A 21,792-nucleotide genomic window follows, 5' to 3' on the forward strand; every position below is an offset into this window, starting at 1 on the left:
CTGGGGTCAGTGTATGAGGACAGGAGGGGGTAGGTCTCTATAGCTGGGGTCAGTGTATGAGGACAGGGGGGGTAGGTGTCTATAGCTGGGGTTAGTGTATGAGGACAGGAGGGGTAGGTATCTATAGCTGGGGTCAGTGTATGAGGACAGGGGGGTAGGTGTCTATAGCTGGGGTCAGTGTATGAGGACAGGGGGGGTAGGTGTCTATAGCTGGGGTCAGTGTATGAGGACAGGAGGGGTAGGTATCTATAGCTGGGGTCAGTGTATGAGGACAGGAGGGGTAGGTATCTATAGCTGAGGTCAGTGTATGAGGACAGGGGGGGTAGGTGTCTATAGCTGGGGTCAGTGTATGAGGACAGGAGGGGTAGGTGTCTATAGCTGGGGTCAGTGTATGAGGACAGGAGGGGTAGGTGTCTATAGCTGGGGTCAGTGTATGAGGACAGGAGGGGTAGGTGTCTATAGCTGGGGTCAGTGTATGAGGACAGGAGGGGTAGGTGTCTATAGCTGGGGTCAGTGTATGAGGACAGGAGGGGTAGGTATCTATAGCTGGGGTCAGTGTATGAGGAAAGGAGGGGTAGGTGTCTATAGCTGAGGTCAGTATATGAGGACAGGAGGGGTAGGTGTCTATAGCTGAGATCAGTGTATGAGGACAGGGGGGTAGGTGTCTATAGCTGGGGTCATTGTATAAGGACAGGAGGGGTAGGTGTCTATAGTTGAGGTCAGTGTATGAGGACAGGAGGGGTAGGTATCTATAGCTGAGATCAGTGTATGAGGACAGGAGGGGTAGGTGTCTACAGCTGAGATCAGTGTATGAGGACAGGAGGGGTAGGTATCTATAGCTGAGATCAGTGTATGAGGACAGGAGGGGTAGGTATCTATAGCTGGGGTCAGTGTATGAGGACGGGGGGGGGGGGGGTAGGTGTCTATAACTGGGGTCAGTGTATGAGGACAGGAGGGGTAGGTGTCTATAGCTGAGATCCGTGTATGAGGACAGGAGGGGTAGGTGTCTATAGCTGGGGTCAGTGTATGAGGACAGGAGGGGTAGGGGTCTATAGCTGAGATCCGTGTATGAGGAGAGGAGGGGTAGGTGTCTATAGCTGGGGTCAGTATATGAGGATAGGGGGGGGGTAGGTGTCTATAGCTGGGGTCAGTGTATGAGGACAGGGGGGGGGGGGTAGGTGTCTATAGCTGAGGTCAGTGTATGAGGACAGGAGGGGTAGGTGTCTATAGCTGAGGTCAGTGTATGAGGACAGGGGGGTAGGTGTCTATAGCTGGGGTCAGTGTATGAGGACAGGAGGGGTAGGTGTCTATAGCTGAGATCCGTGTATGAGGACAGGAGGGGTAGGTGTCTATAGCTGAGATCAGTGTATGAGGACAGAAGGGGTAGGTGTCTATAGCTGGGGTCAGTGTATGAGGAGAGGAGAGGTAGGTGTCTATAGCTGGGGTCAGTGTATGAGGACAGGGGGGGTAGGTATCTATAGCTGAGATCAGTGTATGAGGACAGGGGGGTAGGTGTCTATAGCTGAGGTAAGTGTATGAGGACAGGAAAGGTAGGTGTCTATAGCTGGGGTCAGTGTATGAGGAGAGGAGGGGTAGGTGTCTATAGCTGGGGTCAGTGTATGAGGACAGGAGGGGTAGGTGTCTATAGCTGGGGTCAGTGTATGAGGACAGGAGGGGTAGGTATCTATAGCTGAGGTCAGTGTATGAGGACAGGGGGGGTAGGTGTCTATAGCTGGGGTCAGTGTATGAGGACAGGGGGGGTAGGTGTCTATAGCTGGGGTCAGTGTATGAGGACAGGGGGGGGGTAGGTGTCTATAGCTGGGGTCAGTGTATGAGGACAGGGGGGTAGGTGTCTATAGCTGAGGTCAGTGGGGTAGGTGTCTATAGCTGGGGTCAGTGTATGAGGACGGGGGGGGGGGGGGGAGGTGTCTATAGCTGGGGTCAGTGTATGAGGACAGGAGGGGTAGGTATCTATAGCTGAGGTCAGTGTATGAGGACAGGAGGGGTAGGTGTCTATAGCTGAGATCCGTGTATGAGGACAGGAGGGGTAGGTGTCTATAGCTGGGGTCAGTGTATGAGGACAGGAGGGGTAGGTATCTATAGCTGAGATCAGTGTATGAGGACAGGAGGGGTAGGTATCTATAGCTGAGATCAGTGTATGAGGACAGGAGGGGTAGGTATCTATAGCTGAGGTCAGTGTATGAGGACAGGAGGGGGTAGGTGTCTATAGCTGGGGTCAGTGTATGAGGACAGGGGGGGGTAGGTGTCTATAGCTGGGGTCAGTGTATGAGGACAGGGGGGGGGTAGGTGTCTATAGCTGGGGTCAGTGTATGAGGACAGGGGGGGGGGTAGGTGTCTATAGCTGGGGTCAGTGTATGAGGACAGGGGGGTAGGTGTCTATAGCTGAGGTCAGTGGGGTAGGTGTCTATAGCTGGGGTCAGTGTATGAGGACGGGGGGGGGGAGGTGTCTATAGCTGAGGTCAGTGTATGAGAACAGGAGGGGTAGGTGTCTATAGCTGAGGTCAGTGTATGAGGACAGGGGGGGGGTAGGTGTCTATAGCTGGGGTCAGTGTATGAGGACAGGAGGGGTAGGTGTCTATAGCTGAGGTCAGTGTATGAGGACGGGGGGGTAGGTGTCTATAGCTGAGGTCAGTGTATGAGGACAGGAGGGGTAGGTGTCTATAGCGGGGTCAGTGTATGAGAACAGGGGGGGTAGGTGTCTATAGCTGAGGTCAGTGTATGAGGACAGGAGGGGTAGGTGTCTATAGCTGAGGTCAGTGTATGAGAACAGGGGGGGTAGGTGTCTATAGCTGGGGTCAGTGTATGAGGACAGGAGGGGTAGGTGTCTATAGCTGGGGTCAGTGTATGAGGACAGGGGGGGTAGGTGTCTATAGCTGAGATCAGTGTATGAGGACAGGAGGGGTAGGTGTCTATAGCTGAGGTCAGTGTATGAGGACAGGGGGGGTAGGTGTCTATAGTCGAGGTCAGTGTATGAGGACAGGAGGGGTAGGTGTCTATAGCTGAGGTCAGTGTATGAGGACAGGAGGGGTAGGTGTCTATAGCTGAGGTCAGTGTATGAGGACAGGAGGGGTAGGTATCTATAGCTGGGGTCAGTGTATGAGGACAGGGGGGGTAGGTATCTATAGCTGAGGTCAGTGTATGAGGACAGGAGGGGTAGGTGTCTATAGCTGAGGTCAGTGTATGAGGACAGGGGGGGGTAGGTGTCTATAGCTGGGGTCAGTGTATAAGGACAGGAGGGTAGGTGTCTATAGCTGAGGTCAGTGTATGAGGACAGGGGGGGGTAGGTGTCTATAGCTGAGGTCAGTGTATGAGGACAGGGGGGGGTAGGTGTCTATAGCTGGGGTTAGTGTATGAGGACAGGGGGGGGTAGGTGTCTATAGCTGGGGTCAGTGTATGAGGACAGGGGGGGTAGGTGTCTATAGCTGAGGTCAGTGTATGAGGACAGGGGGGGGGTAGGTGTCTATAGCTGGGGTCAGTGTATGAGGACAGGGGGGGTAGGTGTCTATAGCTGGGGTCAGTGTATGAGGACAGGGGGGGGTAGGTGTCTATAGCTGGGGTCAGTGTATGAGGACAGGGGGGGTAGGTGTCTACAGCTGAGGTCAGTGTATGAGGTAGGTACCTATGGCTATGGTCTTCATGTCTATAAGGTAGGCCAGCTTCTTGTTGTCCTCCGTGCCTCGCTGTTTCCGCTCGTTCAGCCGCACACTGTAATGAAGATGAGGGTCAGGAGGTCCGGGGTTTTGGGGGGCTCTGGAGTTTTTAACCCTTTGCACTCACCTGATGAGATGGGGGTTCATGAACTCTGTGCGGACACTCCCCAGCACCTCGTTACTTCCATACTCCACCAGGGTCAGCTCCCCGGCATTGAAGATCATGCAGACCTGTCACAGGGAGAAGTCCGTAAGTACCCCCAGCATACTGCCGTCACATACAGAGGTCTGATGGGAGTAGTAGTATGTTGTGGCAGAGTACAGTGACTGGTTGGAGTAGTAATATGTTGTGGCGGAGTACAGTGACTGGTTGGAGTAGTAGTATGCTGTGGCGGAGTACAGTGACCGGTTGGAATAGTAGTATGTTGTGGCGGAGTACAGTGACCGGTTGGAGGAGTAGTATGCTGTGGCGGAGTACAGTGACCGGTTGGAGTAGTAGTATGTTGTGGCGGAGTACAGTGACCGGTTGGAGTAGTAGTATGTTGTGGCGGAGTACAGTGACCGGTTGGAGTAGTAGTATGTTGTGGCGGAGTACAGTGACTGGTTGGAGTAGTAGTATGTTGTGGCGGAGTACAGTGACTGGTTGGAGTAGTAGTATGTTGTGGCGGAGTACAGTGACAGGTTGGAGTAGTAGTATGTTGTGGCGGAGTACAGTGACCGGTTGGAGTAGTAGTATGTTGTGGCGGAGTACAGTGACCGGTTGGAGTAGTAGTATGCTGTGGCGGAGTACAGTGACCGGTTGGAGTAGTAGTATGTTGTGGCGGAGTACAGTGACTGGTTAGAGTAGTAGTATGTTGTGGCGGAGTACAGTGACCGGTTGGAGTAGTAGTATGTTGTGGCGGAGTACAGTGACCGGTTGGAGTAGTAGTATGTTGTGGCGGAGTACAGTGACCGGTTGGAGTAGTAGTATGTTGTGGCGGAGTACAGTGACCGGTTGGAGTAGTAGTATGCTGTGGCGGATCCGGTACAGTGACCGGTTGGAGTAGTAGTATGTTGTGGCGGATCCGGTACAGTGACCGGTTGGAGTAGTAGTATGTTGTGGCGGAGTACAGTGACCGGTTGGAGTAGTAGTATGTTGTGGCGGAGTACAGTGACCGGTTGGAGTAGTAGTATGTTGTGGCGGAGTACAGTGACTGGTTGGAGTAGTAGTATGTTGTGGCGGAGTACAGTGACCGGCTGGAGTAGTAGTATGTTGTGGCGGAGTACAGTGACCGGCTGGAGTAGTAGTATGTTGTGGCGGAGTACAGTGACTGGTTGGAGTAGTAGTATGTTGTGGCGGAGTACAGTGACCGGTTGGAGTAGTAGTATGTTGTGGTGGAGTACAGTGACCGGTTGGAGTAGTAGTATGTTGTGGAGCAGTACAGTGACCGGTTGGAGTAGTAGTATGTTGTGGCGCAGTACAGTGACCGGTTGGAGTAGTAGTATGTTGTGGCGGAGTACAGTGACCGGTTGGAGTAGTAGTATGTTGTGGCGGATCCGGTACAGTGACCGGTTGGAGTAGTAGTATGTTGTGGCGGATCCGGTACAGTGACCGGTTAGAGTAGTAGTATGTTGTGGCGGAGTACAGTGACCGGTTGGAGTAGTAGTATGTTGTGGCGGATCCGGTACAGTGACCGGTTGGAGTAGTAGTATGTTGTGGCGGATCCGGTACAGTGACCGGTTGGAGTAGTAGTATGTTGTGGCGGAGTACAGTGACCGGTTGGAGTAGTAGTATGTTGTGGCGGATCCGGTACATTGACCGGTTGGAGTAGTAGTATGTTGTGGCGGAGTACAGTGACTGGTTGGAGTAGTAGTAGTTTGATATGAAGCCAATTTTTACATTCTCATTTTCAAAGAAGAATTTCTCGTTGCCTCCGGAGCCGGGCCACGCCACCTGCAGAAGACATAGAAAGATCAGCCGAGGTACCAGGCTAGGACATGCCTCACTGAGACGCCCCCCGACCACGCCTCCTAGAACATCACAGTAGGATGCAGTAGGTAGTATGGCGCCGGCCGGGTACACACTACTGGGGGCAGCATCTCGCCTCATCAGCATCTGCTCCATGTCCATGAGACAAGTGGAGGACGGAACGTGGCATCTCTTGATGGCCACCACAGATTCTGGGGGAGTATTTCGTACTGCGCTGTGGGAAGATATTTTGTGCTGCACTGTGGTATTACCGGCTCTGCTAACTTGTATTGACCACTACTACTTATGTTGCCCCACCTACAACGTGAGGGCCACTTTTAGGTTTTTTTCCAGGGCCACTTTAAGTTCTCGGTCCGCCCCTAGAGAGGTAGGAGGCATCTAGTAGTGCGCAGTCATACCTCACTCAGCCGGTTGGAAACCAGGTCTCCGAGAAGCAAAGTGTCAGACGTATGAGCGACCAGGAATCGATCCTTCCCCAAAATCTTCACCTCATCGACCTCATATCCATAATGAGACTTCAGCACCACACGAGTCCCCGAGGAGAGGTTCTTCACAATCACCTGCACGCAGACACAGGGCTAGTACCTCAGTTCCTGGGCTGGGAGTATGGGTGCCCCCATCTTCCTGGGTTGGCTGCATGGGTGCCCCCATATCCCTTGGCAGGGGTTGTGGTAACTTACCTGACTTGGTCCAACATAGGTCATCTCAAACTTATTTTTGTAGATGGAACGTCGCAGGCAGCAGTCAAACTGCTCCACCCCTCCACACAGCGTGCCCTGGAGAAGAGGTAAGTGCTAGCGCCTCCTATGTACAACTGTAGTCCCCCCAATACACAAGAGAACATACCGCCCAATCACCAAGCAGTAGTCTGTCCCATGCACATAGCAGTAGCCCCACCCACGCACACAGCAGAAGCCCCACCCACGCACAAAGCAGTAGCCCCACCCATACAGCAGTAGCCCCCCCACGCACACAGGAGTAGCCCCCCCCACGCACACAGCAGTAGGCCCACCCAGGCGCATGGCAGTAGCCCCCCCCAAGCACACGGCAGTAGCCCCCCCCCCCACGCACACAGCAGTAGCCCCACCCATGCACACAGCAGTAGCCCCACCCCACGCACACAGCAGAAGCCCCACCCAAGCGCATGGCAAAAGCCCCACCCAAGCGCATGGCAGTAGCCCCACCCACGCACACGGCAGTAGCCCCACCCAAGCGCATGGCAGAAGCCCCACCCACGCACACGGCAGTAGCCCCCCCCCACGCACACAGCAGTAGCCCCACCCCACGCACACGGCAGAAGCCCCACCCACGCACACAGCAGTAGCCCCACCCACGCACACGGCAGTAGCCCCACCCACGCACACAGCAGTAGCCCCACCCACGCACACAGCAGTAGCCCCACCCACGCACACAGCAGAAGCCCCACCCACGCACACAGCAGAAGCCCCACCCACGCACACAGCAGAAGCCCCACCCAAGCACACAGAGTAAATGCCCCTCCTGTGCACAAAGCAGGGGCCACTCCCCCAGACTCAACTGCAGCCCCGCTGACACACATAGGGGTACTTACTGCGCAGAGTCTGGAGCCGTCCCTCTTCCAGGCCAGAGCCGTGATGCTGTACAGGTTGGGGATGTCCTTGGGCCGCGATTCTTCCCACAATCCCCTGCGGGCGCTCCAGTTCAGCACTCGCAATCTGCAGAAGAGGGTGAATAACCGTGAGGATGGAGGGGGGGGGGGCCCGAACCATTGTATAACCCCGTGTGCCTTCAACCTACCTGTCATGGCTGCCGACCACTACAGACTGCCCACTAGGACTAGTGACAGCCACGCTCAGCTCCCGCTCACTAGGGTCTCGGCTGTAGTCAAAAGTCTGGATGACTTGTCCTTCTCGACCATAAGCCACAAGCTTCTTATCACAGCCACCAGCAACGATGCTGCTGGATGCCCAGGCCAGGGCGTACGGGGGGCAGGGATGGGTGGCGAGCTTCCCCTGAAACACAGGACGGGTTCATAAATGACCAGTGCAACAGTACCAGCCTGCCTACGAGCCCACATCACCGTGACACCGCCACGGGAACGCTCCTCCTAATGTGTCCGATATACAGAGGAGCGTACAGGAGATCTGATAATGTGTCCGATATACAGAGGAGCGTACAGGAGATCTCCTGATAATGTGTCCGATATACAGAGGAGCGTACAGGAGATCTGATAATGTGTCCGATATACAGAGGAGCGTACAGGAGATCTGCAGATAATGTGTCCGATATACAGAGGAGCGTACAGGAGATCTCCTGATAATGTGTCCGATATACAGAGGAGCGTACAGGAGATCTCCTGATAATGTGTCCGATATACAGAGGAGCGTACAGGAGATCTGATAATAATGTGTCCAATATACAGAGGAGCGTACAGGAGATCTCCTCCTAATGTGTCCGATATACAGAGGAGCGTACAGGAGATCTGATAATGTGTCCGATATACAGAGGAGCGTACAGGAGATCTGATAATGTGTCCGATATACAGAGGAGCGTACAGGAGATCTCCTGATAATGTGTCCGATATACAGAGGAGCGTACAGGAGATCTGATAATGTGTCCGATATACAGAGGAGCGTACAGGAGATCTCCTGATAATGTGTCCGATATACAGAGGAGCGTACAGGAGATCTCCAGATAATGTGTCCGATATACAGAGGAGCGTACAGGAGATCTCCTCGTAATGTGTCCGATATACAGAGCGTACAGGAGATCTCCTGATAATGTGTCCGATATACAGAGGAGCGTACAGGAGATCTCCTCCTAATGTGTCCGATATACAGAGGAGCGTACAGGAGATCTCCTCCTAATGTGTCCGATATACAGAGGAGCGTACAGGAGACCTGCAGATAATGTGTCCGATATACAGAGGAGCGTACAGGAGATCTGATAATGTGTCCGATATACAGAGGAGCGTACAGGAGATCTGATAATGTGTCCGATATACAGAGGAGCGTACAGGAGATCTGCAGATAATGTGTCCGATATACAGAGGAGCGTACAGGAGATCTCCTCCTAATGTGTCCGATATACAGAGGAGCGTACAGGAGATCTCCTGATAATGTGTCCGATATACAGAGGAGCGTACAGGAGATCTCCAGATAATGTGTCCGATATACAGAGGAGCGTACAGGAGATCTCCTCCTAATGTGTCCGATATACAGAGCGTACAGGAGATCTCCTGATAATGTGTCCGATATACAGAGGAGCGTACAGGAGATCTCCTGATAATGTGTCCGATATACAGAGGAGCGTACAGGAGATCTGATAATGTGTCCGATATACAGAGGAGCGTACAGGAGATCTGCAGATAATGTGTCTGATATACAGAGGAGCGTACAGGAGATCTGATAATGTGTCCGATATACAGAGGAGCGTACAGGAGATCTGATAATGTGTCCGATATACAGAGGAGCGTACAGGAGATCTGCAGATAATGTGTCCGATATACAGAGGAGCGTACAGGAGATCTCCTCCTAATGTGTCCGATATACAGAGGAGCATACAGGAGATCTCCTGATAATGTGTCCGATATACAGAGGAGCGTACAGGAGATCTCCAGATAATGTGTCCGATATACAGAGGAGCGTACAGGAGATCTCCTCCTAATGTGTCCGATATACAGAGCGTACAGGAGATCTCCTGATAATGTGTCCGATATACAGAGGAGCGTACAGGAGATCTCCTCCTAATGTGTCCGATATACAGAGGAGCGTACAGGAGATCTGATAATGTGTCCGATATACAGAGGAGCGTACAGGAGATCTCTTGATAATGTGTCCGATATACAGAGGAGCGTACAGGAGATCTCCTGATAATGTGTCCGATATACAGAGGAGCGTACAGGAGATCTGATAATGTGTCCGATATACAGAGGAGCGTACAGGAGATCTGCAGATAATGTGTCTGATATACAGAGGAGCGTACAGGAGATCTCCAGATAATGTGTCCGATATACAGAGGAGCGTACAGGAGATCTGATAATGTGTCCGATATACAGAGGAGCGTACAGGAGATCTCCTGATAATGTGTCCGATATACAGAGGAGCGTACAGGAGATCTGATAATGTGTCCGATATACAGAGGAGCGTACAGGAGATCTGATAATGTGTCCGATATACAGAGGAGCGTACAGGAGATCTGATAATGTGTCCGATATACAGAGGAGCGTACAGGAGATCTCCTGATAATGTGTCCGATATACAGAGGAGCGTACAGGAGATCTGCAGATAATGTGTCCGATATACAGAGGAGCGTACAGGAGATCTGCAGATAATGTGTCCGATATACAGAGGAGCGTACAGGAGATCTCCTGATAATGTGTCCGATATACAGAGGAGCGTACAGGAGATCTGATAATAATGTGTCCGATATACAGAGGAGCGTACAGGAGATCTGATAATGTGTCCGATATACAGAGGAGCGTACAGGAGATCTGATAATGTGTCCGATATACAGAGGAGCGTACAGGAGATCTGCAGATAATGTGTCCGATATACAGAGGAGCGTACAGGAGATCTCCTGATAATGTGTCCGATATACAGAGGAGCGTACAGGAGATCTGATAATGTGTCCGATATACAGAGGAGCGTACAGGAGATCTGATAATGTGTCCGATATACAGAGGAGCGTACAGGAGATCTGCAGATGATGTGTCCGATATACAGAGGAGCGTACAGGAGATCTCCTGATAATGTGTCCGATATACAGAGGAGCGTACAGGAGATCTGCAGATGATGTGTCCGATATACAGAGGAGCGTACAGGAGATCTCCTCCTAATGTGTCCGATATACAGAGGAGCGTACAGGAGATCTCCTGATAATGTGTCCGATATACAGAGGAGCGTACAGGAGATCTGATAATGTGTCCGATATACAGAGGAGCGTACAGGAGATCTGATAATGTGTCCGATATACAGAGGAGCGTACAGGAGATCTGCAGATGATGTGTCCGATATACAGAGGAGCGTACAGGAGATCTGCAGATAATGTGTCCGATATACAGAGGAGCGTACAGGAGATCTCCTGATAATGTGTCCGATATACAGAGGAGCGTACAGGAGATCTGATAATGTGTCCAATATACAGAGGAGCGTACAGGAGATCTGCAGATAATGTGTCCGATATACAGAGGAGCGTACAGGAAATCTGCAGATAATGTGTCCGATATACAGAGGAGCGTACAGGAGATCTCCTCCTAATGTGTCCGATATACAGAGGAGCGTACAGGAGATCTGATAATGTGTCCGATATACAGAGGAGCGTACAGGAGATCTCCTGATAATGTGTCCGATATACAGAGGAGCGTACAGGAGATCTGATAATGTGTCCGATATACAGAGGAGCGTACAGGAGATCTCCTGATAATGTGTCCGATATACAGAGGAGCGTACAGGAGATCTGCAGATAATGTGTCCGATATACAGAGGAGCGTACAGGAGATCTCCAGATAATGTGTCCGATATACAGAGGAGCGTACAGGAGATCTGATAATAATGTGTCCGATATACAGAGGAGCGTACAGGAGATCTGATAATGTGTCCGATATACAGAGGAGCGTACAGGAGATCTGATAATAATGTGTCCGATATACAGAGGAGCGTACAGGAGATCTGATAATGTGTCCGATATACAGAGGAGCGTACAGGAGATCTCCAGATAATGTGTCCGATATACAGAAGAGCGTACAGGAGATCTGCAGATAATGTGTCCGATATACAGAGGAGCGTACAGGAGATCTCCAGATAATGTGTCCGATATACAGAGGAGCGTACAGGAGATCTGCAGATGATGTGTCCGATATACAGAGGAGCGTACAGGAGATCGGCAGATAATGTGTCCAATATACAGAGGAGCGTACAGGAGATCTCCTGATAATGTGTCCGATATACAGAGGAGCGTACAGGAGATCTGATAATAATGTGTCCGATATACAGAGGAGCATACAGGAGATCTGATAATGTGTCCGATATACAGAGGAGCGTACAGGAGATCTGATAATGTGTCCGATATACAGAGGAGCGTACAGGAGATCTGCAGATGATGTGTCCGATATACAGAGGAGCGTACAGGAGATCTGATAATGTGTCCGATATACAGAGGAGCGTACAGGAGATCTGCAGATAATGTGTCCGATATACAGAGGAGCGTACAGGAGATCTGCAGATGATGTGTCCGATATACAGAGGAGCGTACAGGAGATCTGATAATGTGTCCGATATACAGAGGAGCGTACAGGAGATCTCCTGATAATGTGTCCGATATACAGAGGAGCGTACAGGAGATCTCCTGATAATGTGTCCGATATACAGAGGAGCGTACAGGAGATCTGATAATGTGTCCGATATACAGAGGAGCGTACAGGAGATCTGATAATGTGTCCGATATACAGAGGAGCGTACAGGAGATCTGATAATGTGTCCGATATACAGAGGAGCGTACAGGAGATCTGATAATGTGTCCGATATACAGAGGAGCGTACAGGAGATCTGATAATGTGTCCGATATACAGAGGAGCGTACAGGAGATCTCCTGATGATGTGTCCGATATACAGAGGAGCGTACAGGAGATCTGCAGATAATGTGTCCGATATACAGAGGAGCGTACAGGAGATCTCCTGATAATGTGTCCGATATACAGAGGAGCGTACAGGAGATCTGATAATGTGTCCGATATACAGAGGAGCGTACAGGAGATCTGCAGATAATGTGTCCGATATACAGAGGAGCGTACAGGAGATCTCCTGATAATGTGTCCGATATACAGAGGAGCGTACAGGAGATCTCCTGATAATGTGTCCGATATACAGAGGAGCGTACAGGAGATCTCCTGATAATGTGTCCGATATACAGAGGAGCGTACAGGAGATCTGCAGATAATGTGTCCGATATACAGAGGAGCGTACAGGAGATCTCCTGATAATGTGTCCGATATACAGAGGAGCGTACAGGAGATCTGCAGATAATGTGTCCGATATACAGAGGAGCGTACAGGAGATCTCCTGATAATGTGTCCGATATACAGAGGAGCGTACAGGAGATCTCCAGATAATGTGTCCGATATACAGAGGAGCATACAGGAGATCTGCAGATAATGTGTCCGATATACAGAGGAGCGTACAGGAGATCTCCTGATAATGTGTCCGATATACAGAGGAGCGTACAGGAGATCTCCTGATAATGTGTCCGATATACAGAGGAGCGTACAGGAGATCTCCTGATAATGTGTCCGATATACAGAGGAGCGTACAGGAGATCTCCTGATAATGTGTCCGATATACAGAGGAGCGTACAGGAGATCTGCAGATGATGTGTCCGATATACAGAGGAGCGTACAGGAGATCTGATAATGTGTCCGATATACAGAGGAGCATACAGGAGATCTGCAGATAATGTGTCCGATATACAGAGGAGCGTACAGGAGATCTCCTGATAATGTGTCCGATATACAGAGGAGCGTACAGGAGATCTCCTGATAATGTGTCCGATATACAGAGGAGCGTACAGGAGATCTCCTGATAATGTGTCCGATATACAGAGGAGCGTACAGGAGATCTGATAATGTGTCCGATATACAGAGGAGCGTACAGGAGATCTGATAATGTGTCCGATATACAGAGGAGCGTACAGGAGATCTGATAATGTGTCCGATATACAGAGGAGCGTACAGGAGATCTGATAATGTGTCCGATATACAGAGGAGCGTACAGGAGATCTGATAATGTGTCCGATATACAGAGGAGCGTACAGGAGATCTCCAGATAATGTGTCCGATATACAGAGGAGCGTACAGGAGATCTCCTGATAATGTGTCCGATATACAGAGGAGCGTACAGGAGATCTGATAATGTGTCCGATATACAGAGGAGCGTACAGGAGATCTCCTGATGATGTGTCCGATATACAGAGGAGCGTACAGGAGATCTGATAATGTGTCCGATATACAGAGGAGCGTACAGGAGATCTCCTGATAATGTGTCCGATATACAGAGGAGCGTACAGGAGATCTGCAGATAATGTGTCCGATATACAGAGGAGCGTACAGGAGATCTGATAATGTGTCCGATATACAGAGGAGCGTACAGGAGATCTGATAATAATGTGTCCGATATACAGAGGAGCGTACAGGAGATCTGCAGATAATGTGTCCGATATACAGAGGAGCGTACAGGAGATCTGCAGATAATGTGTCCGATATACAGAGGAGCGTACAGGAGATCTCCTGATAATGTGTCCGATATACAGAGGAGCGTACAGGAGATCTCCAGATAATGTGTCCGATATACAGAGGAGCGTACAGGAGATCTCCTGATGATGTGTCCGATATACAGAGGAGCGTACAGGAGATTCCGTTATTTGATCCCACCTCATATATCCGTTATATAATATAACGAGCTCCGCTCCCACAGCCGTACCTGAGACTCTCCAGAACCTTCATCGTCAAAGAAGTAGCGGACGATGGTGCCGTCTGCGTGGCCGGACAAGATCCCTTTTCCTGAAATACTAAGAGAACACAAGAAATGAGGGGGTGACTGGAGCGGAGTGCGAGGTGTGATCCCCACCGCTGTATTATAGGACATCAGACATCTACATCCAGACGGTAGGTTTGGGCCCCTGCCCCTCTGGGGACCCCATACTCACTTGGAGGTCAGGGACACGACGTAGGATTCAGTCCCGTATATGGTGGAGGACTTGTTGGTTTTGGTGTTTGCCAGACGGATCTGGAGGAAAGAGACGAGGTGGGAGCTGAGCATCAGTGACCAGATCTGAGGGAAGGACTACAACTCTCCATCTTGTCAAAATATCCTAAGATGTAGAAGAAAACCGACCTTCCCTTCAGCCAGGCCAAAGACGATGGAGTTCTCTAGAGGCCACAGGAGACAGGTGACCGCGCTCTAGGACACAAGTGACACATCAGTGGGGTGCCGAGCGGTACAGACGGGGGGCACCACAGCAGAGACGCAGAGGAACTTACCGTCTGAAGGAATTTATTACAGATCACCTTCTTATCTCCCCTACAAGGAAAGAAGACGGGCGTTAGTGTACAAGATGGCTGAGCGGTCACATGACTGGACCAGCGCCCGTACTCACCAGTCCTCCCCGATCCTGTAAACGTAAATGATGTTGTCCGTCTGTCCAATAGCGATCTTTGTGGAGTCCGGGGAGAAGGCCATACCCTTCACCATGTAACTCTTCTTCCCGTACTGCAAAGAGAAGAGTCTGAAAAAAGCACCCCAATAATGACATCACACCCGGCAGGCCGGTGGTACTGACATCACACCCCAATAATGACATCACACCCGGCAGGCCGGTGGTACTGACATCACACCCCAATAATGACATCACACCCGGCAGGCCGGTGGTACTGACATCACACCCCAATAATGACATCACACCCGGCAGGCCGGTGGTACTGACATCACACCCCAATAATGACATCACACCCCAATAATGACATCACACCCGGCACGCCGGTGGTACTGACATCTCACCCCAATAATGACATCACACCCGGCAGGCCGGTGGTACTGACATCACACCCCAATAATGACATCACACCCCAATAATGACATCACACCCGGCACGCCGGTGGTACTGACATCTCACCCCAATAATGACATCATGTGGAGTCCGGGGAGAAGGCCATACCCTTCACCATGTAACTCTTCTTCCCGTACTGCAAAGAGAAGAGTCTGAAAACACCAAAGCACCCCAATAATGACATCACACCCCAATAATGACATCACACCCCAATAATGACATCACACCCCAATAATGACATCACACCCCAATAATGACATCACACCCGGCACGCCGGTGGTACTGACACCACACCCCAATAATGACATCACACCCCAATAATGACATCACACCCGGCACGCCAGTGGTACTGACATCACACCCCAATAATGACATCACACCCGGCACGCCGGTGGTACTGACACCACACCCCAATAATGACATCACACCCGGCACGCCAGTGGTACTGACATCACACCCCAATAATGACATCACACCCCAATAATGACATCACACCCGGCACGCCGGTGGTACTGACATCACACCCCAATAATGACATCACACCCGGCACGCCAGTGGTACTGACATCACACCCCAATAATGACATCACACCCGTCTCACGCCGGTGGTACTGACATCACACCCCAAAAATGACATCACACCCGGCATGCTGGTGGTACTGACACCACACCCCAATAATGACATCACAACCAGCACGCCGGTGGTACTGACACCACACCCCAATAATGACATCACACCCCAATAATGACATCACACCCGGCATGCCGGTGGTACTGACATCACACCCCAATAATGACATCACACCCGGCACGTTGGTGGTACTGACATCTCACCCCAATAATGACATCACACCCGGCACGTTGGTGGTACTGACATCTCACCCCAATAATGACATCACACCCGGCACGTTGGTGGTACTGACATCTCACCCCAAAAATGACATCACACCCGGCACGCCGGTGGTACTGACATCACACCCCAATAATGACATCATGTGGAGTCCGGGGAGAAGGCCATACCCTTTACCATGTAACTCTTCTTCCCGTACTGCAAAGAGAAGAGTCTGAAAACACCAAAGCACCCCAATAATGACATCACACCCCAATAATGACATCACACCCGGCATGTTGGTGGTACTGACATCACACCCCAATAATGACATCACACCCGGCACGCCGGTGGTACTGACATCACACCCCAATAATGACATCACACCCCAATGATGACATCACACCCAATAATGACATCACACCCAATAATGACATCACACCCCAATAATGACATCACACCCCAATAATGACATCACACCCCAATAATGACATCACACCCGGCACGTTGGTGGTACTGACATCACACCCCAATAATGACATCACACCCGGCACGCTGGTGGTACTGACATCACACCCCAATAATGACATCACACCCGGCACGCTGGTGGTACTGACATCACACCCCAATAATGACATCACACCCGGCACGTCGGTGGTACTGACATCACACCCCAATAATGACATCACACCCGGCACGTCGGTGGTACTGACACCACACCCCAATAATGACATCACACCCGACACGTCGGTGGTACTGACATCACACCCCAATAATGACATCACACCCGGCACGCCGGTGGTACTGACATCACACCCCAATAATGACATCACACCCGGCACGCTGGTGGTACTGACATCACACCCCAATAATGACATCACACCCCAATAATGACATCACACCCGGCATGTTGGTGGTACTGACATCACACCCCAATAATGACATCACACCCGGCACGCCGGTGGTACTGACATCACACCCCAATAATGACATCACACCCCAATGATGACATCACACCCAATAATGACATCACACCCAATAATGACATCACACCCCAATAATGACATCACACCCCAATAATGACATCACACCCGGCACGTTGGTGGTACTGACATCACACCCCAATAATGACATCACACCCGGCACGCTGGTGGTACTGACATCACACCCCAATAATGACATCACACCCGGCACGTCGGTGGTACTGACATCACACCCCAATAATGACATCACACCCGGCACGTCGGTGGTACTGACACCACACCCCAATAATGACATCACACCCGACACGTCGGTGGTACTGACATCACACCCCAATAATGACATCACACCCGGCACGCCGGTGGTACTGACATCACACCCCAATAATGACATCACACCCGGCACGCTGGTGGTACTGACATCACACCCCAATAATGACATCACACCCCAATAATGACATCACACCCGGCATGCCGGTGGTACTGACATCACACCCCAATAATGACATCACACCCGGCATGCCGGTGGTACTGACATCACACCCCAATAATGAACTCACACCCAGCACACAGGCGTCACAGATGGTACCGACATCACACCCAGATCACCGGCAGCACTGGCATCACACCTGACACACCAGCGGTACCATAATAATGACAACATACACAGCACACCGGCGTCACGGGAATCACACCTAGAACACGGGCTGCACTGCCATCATCTCCGGAACACTGGAGGTACTGGCATCACATCCGAAATACAGGCAGGAGCGATATTACACGCAGAACAAAGGCGGTACCAACATCACGCTACATTATTGACATCACACCCGGAACACTGGACGTACTGTCATCACACCCGGAACACTGGACGTACCGTCATCACACCCGGAACACTGGACGTACCGTCATCACACCCGGAACACTGGACGTACCGTCATCACACCCGGAACACTGGACGTACCGTCATCACACCCGGAACACTGGACGTACCGCCATCACACCACAATAATGACATCACACCCGGAACACTGGACGTACCGTCATCACACCACAATAATGACATCACACCCGGAACACTGGACGTACCGTCATCACACCACAATAATGACATCACACCCGGAACACTGGACGTACCGTCATCACACCACAATAATGACATCACACCCGGAACACTGGACGTACCGCCATCACACCACAATAATGACATCACACCCGGAGAACCTGCAGCACAGACATCATACTCGGCACGCCAAAAGAAAAATAAAATGTCTCCAGATACGTTGCAGCAGGTCCTGTAGTGATATGGGCAGGTTCACCCAGTATGGAGGACCGCGCTGCTTCACTCTCCATCAAGGGGTAGCCTCTCACAATAGGATTCTTTCGCACTTTCCAAATGCAGTGACATACGAATCCTCACAACCGCCTTTACCCTCCTGGTAGATGGTGTAACCTTCAAAGGGACGTGCGCAAATAGTGGAGTACCGCCACAAGAGGTTAAAATGTACACTTTATTATACCCACAAGAAAAGTAGTATAAAACGCCTTAAAACATCGCTGAATAGCTTTATCTTCATACCCGACCCAGACAAAGCGTCAAGCGAAACCCGGATCGGGAATGAACATAAGGTTACACCATCTACCAGGAGGGTAAAGGCGGTTGTGAGGATTCGTATGTCACTGCATTTGGAAAGTGCGAAAGAATCCTATTGTGAGAGGCTACCCCTTGATGGAGAGTGAAGCAGCGCGGTCACATCCTCGGCACGCCGGTTGTGCTGACATCACCCCCAGAACACCAGCGGTAGTGACATCACCCCCAGAACACCAGCGGTAGTGACATCACCCCCAGAACACCAGCGGTAGTGACATCACCCCCAGAACACCAGCGGTAGTGACATCACCCCCAGAACACCAGCGGTAGTGACATCACCCCCAGAACACCAGCGGTAGTGACATCACCCCCAGAACACCAGCGGTAGTGACATCACCCCCAGAACACCAGCGGTAGTGACATCACACAGTTCTATACATATACGATGACATCACACATCTATGTACAGCATCTCCCCACCAGCGCTGACATCACCAGTCCTCACCCCGCCAGCGCTGACATCACCCCCAGAACACCAGCGGTAGTGACATCACCCCCAGAACACCAGCGGTAGTGACATCACCCCCAGAACACCAGCGGTAGTGACATCACACCTAGAACACCAGCGGTAGTGACATCACCCCCAGAACACCAGCGGTAGTGACATCACCCCCAGAACACCAGCGGTAGTGACATCACCCCCAGAACACCAGCGGTAGTGACATCACACCTAAAACACCAGCGGTAGTGACATCACCCCCAGAACACCAGCGGTAGTGACATCACACAGTTCTATACATATACGATGACATCACACATCTATGTACAGCATCTCCCCACCAGCGCTGACATCACCAGTCCTCACCCCGCCAGCGCTGACATCACCCCCAGAACACCAGCGGTAGTGACATCACCCCCAGAACACCAGCGGTAGTGACATCACCCCCAGAACACCAGCGGTAGTGACATCACACCTAGAACACCAGCGGTAGTGACATCACCCCCAGAACACCAGCGGTAGTGACATCACCCCCAGAACACCAGCGGTAGTGACATCACCCCCAGAACACCAGCGGTAGTGACATCACACCTAAAACACCAGCGGTAGTGACATCACCCCCAGAACACCAGCGGTAGTGACATCACACAGTTCTATACATATACGATGACATCACACATCTATGTACAGCATCTCCCCACCAGCGCTGACATCACCAGTCCTCACCCCGCCAGCGCTGACATCACCCCCAGAACACCAGCGGTAGTGACATCACACCTAGAACACCAGCGGTAGTGACATCACCCCCAGAACACCAGCGGTAGTGACATCACCCCCAGAACACCAGCGGTAGTGACATCACCCCCAGAACACCAGCGGTAGTGACATCACCCCCAGAACACCAGCGGTAGTGACATCACCCCCAGAACACCAGCGGTAGTGACATCACACCTAGAACACCAGCGGTAGTGACATCACCCCCAGAACACCAGCGGTAGTGACATCACCCCCAGAACACCAGCGGTAGTGACATCACCCCCAGAACACCAGCGGTAGTGACATCACCCCCAGAACACCAGCGGTAGTGACATCACCCCCAGAACACCAGCGGTAGTGACATCACCCCGAGAACACCAGCGGTAGTGACATCACCCCCAGAACACCAGCGGTAGTGACATCACCCCCAGAACACCAGCGGTAGTGACATCACCCCCAGAACACCAGCGGTAGTGACATCACCCCCAGAACACCAGCGGTAGTGACATCACCCCCAGAACACCAGCGGTAGTGACATCACCCCCAGAACACCAGCGGTAGTGACATCACCCCCAGAACACCAGCGGTAGTGACATCACCCCCAGAACACCAGCGGTAGTGACATCACCCCCAGAACACCAGCGGTAGTGACATCACCCCCAGAACACCAGCGGTAGTGACATCACCCCCAGAACACCAGCGGTACAGCCATCACACAGTTCTATACATATACGATGACATCACACATCTATGTACAGCATCTCCCCACCAGCGCTGACATCACCAGTCCTCACCCCGCCAGTGATGACATCACCACTAGGATCGGTTGTCCCGGCTACAACATGAGATCTGCCCCTATGTGATTGGTACCTTGGCGTCAGCAGGTTTTGTGGAGAACTTGTCCCTCCTCTCTCCGTGTTCATCGTACAGCAGAACCACGCGGTCCACGGTGCACACGGCAAACTTGGCGTTATTGTGAGACCAAGTCATACACGTGACCTTCGCTGCTCCGTCCTAATGAGAGAGAGCAGATATCACCCTCAAATATCCATCTACAAGGTGGAGCTGGGAGTGAAAAAGACCATCTACCAGGAGCCAGAGATGGTGCGTCACCCTATAGAGCGGCCGGTCCCTCCACGTCACCCTATAGAGCGGCCGGTCCCTCCACGTCACCCTATAGAGCAGCCGATCCCTCCACGTCACCCTATAGAGCGGCCGGTCCCTCCAGGTCACCCTATAGAGCGGCCGGTCCCTCCACGTCACCCTATAGAGCGGCCGGTCCCTCCAAGTCACCCTATAGAGCGGCCGGTCCCTCCAGGTCACCCTATAGAGCGGCCGGTCCCTCCACGTCACCCTATAGAGCGGCCGGTCCCTCCAGGTCACCCTATAGAGCGGCCGGTCCCTCCAGGTCACCCTATTGAGCGTCCGGTCCCTCCATGTCACCCTATAGAGCGGCCGGTCCCTCCATGTCACCCTATAGAGCGGCTGGCCCCTCCATGTCACCCTATAGAGCGGCCGGTCCCTCCAGGTCACCCTATAGAGCGGCCGGTCCCTCCACGTCACCCTATTGAGCGTCCGGTCCCTCCATGTCACCCTATTGAGCGGCCGGTCCCTCCATGTCACCCTATAGAGCGGCCGGTCCCTCCATGTCACCCTATAGAGCGGCCGGTCCCTCCATGTCACCCTATACAGCGGCCGGTCCCTCCACGTCACCCTATAGAGCGGCTGGCCCCTCCATGTCACCCTATAGAGCGGCCGGTCCCTCCATGTCACCCTATAGAGCGGCCGGTCCCTCCATGTCACCCTATACAGCGGCCGGTCCCTCCATGTCACCCTATAGAGCGGCTGGCCCCTCCATGTCACCCTATAGAGCGGCCGGTCCCTCCATGTCACCCTATAGAGCGGCTGGCCCCTCCATGTCA

At 52.0% G+C, this 21,792-nt stretch overlaps 1 protein-coding gene across 1 annotated transcript in view; it reads right to left on the reverse strand.

The window, feature by feature from the left end:
• Positions 1–21,792, reverse strand: part of IFT172 (intraflagellar transport 172) — a 94,231-nt gene that overhangs the window by 71,956 nt on the left and 483 nt on the right. The window contains exons 2-14 of the mRNA XM_040426871.1: positions 20,741–20,884; positions 14,767–14,879; positions 14,651–14,690; positions 14,505–14,570; positions 14,317–14,396; positions 14,091–14,178; positions 7,417–7,631; positions 7,211–7,334; positions 6,321–6,416; positions 6,039–6,200; positions 5,551–5,604; positions 3,799–3,902; positions 3,641–3,726 (exon numbers count right to left, since the gene is read on the reverse strand). Coding sequence (XP_040282805.1) covers positions 3,641–3,726; positions 3,799–3,902; positions 5,551–5,604; positions 6,039–6,200; positions 6,321–6,416; positions 7,211–7,334; positions 7,417–7,631; positions 14,091–14,178; positions 14,317–14,396; positions 14,505–14,570; positions 14,651–14,690; positions 14,767–14,879; positions 20,741–20,884 — 1,372 coding nt within the window. The remainder of the gene's footprint in view (positions 1–3,640; positions 3,727–3,798; positions 3,903–5,550; positions 5,605–6,038; positions 6,201–6,320; positions 6,417–7,210; positions 7,335–7,416; positions 7,632–14,090; positions 14,179–14,316; positions 14,397–14,504; positions 14,571–14,650; positions 14,691–14,766; positions 14,880–20,740; positions 20,885–21,792) is intronic.

The sequence above is a fragment of the Bufo bufo genome, chromosome 4, assembly GCF_905171765.1.
Source record: "Bufo bufo chromosome 4, aBufBuf1.1, whole genome shotgun sequence".
Taxonomy (NCBI): domain Eukaryota; kingdom Metazoa; phylum Chordata; class Amphibia; order Anura; family Bufonidae; genus Bufo; species Bufo bufo.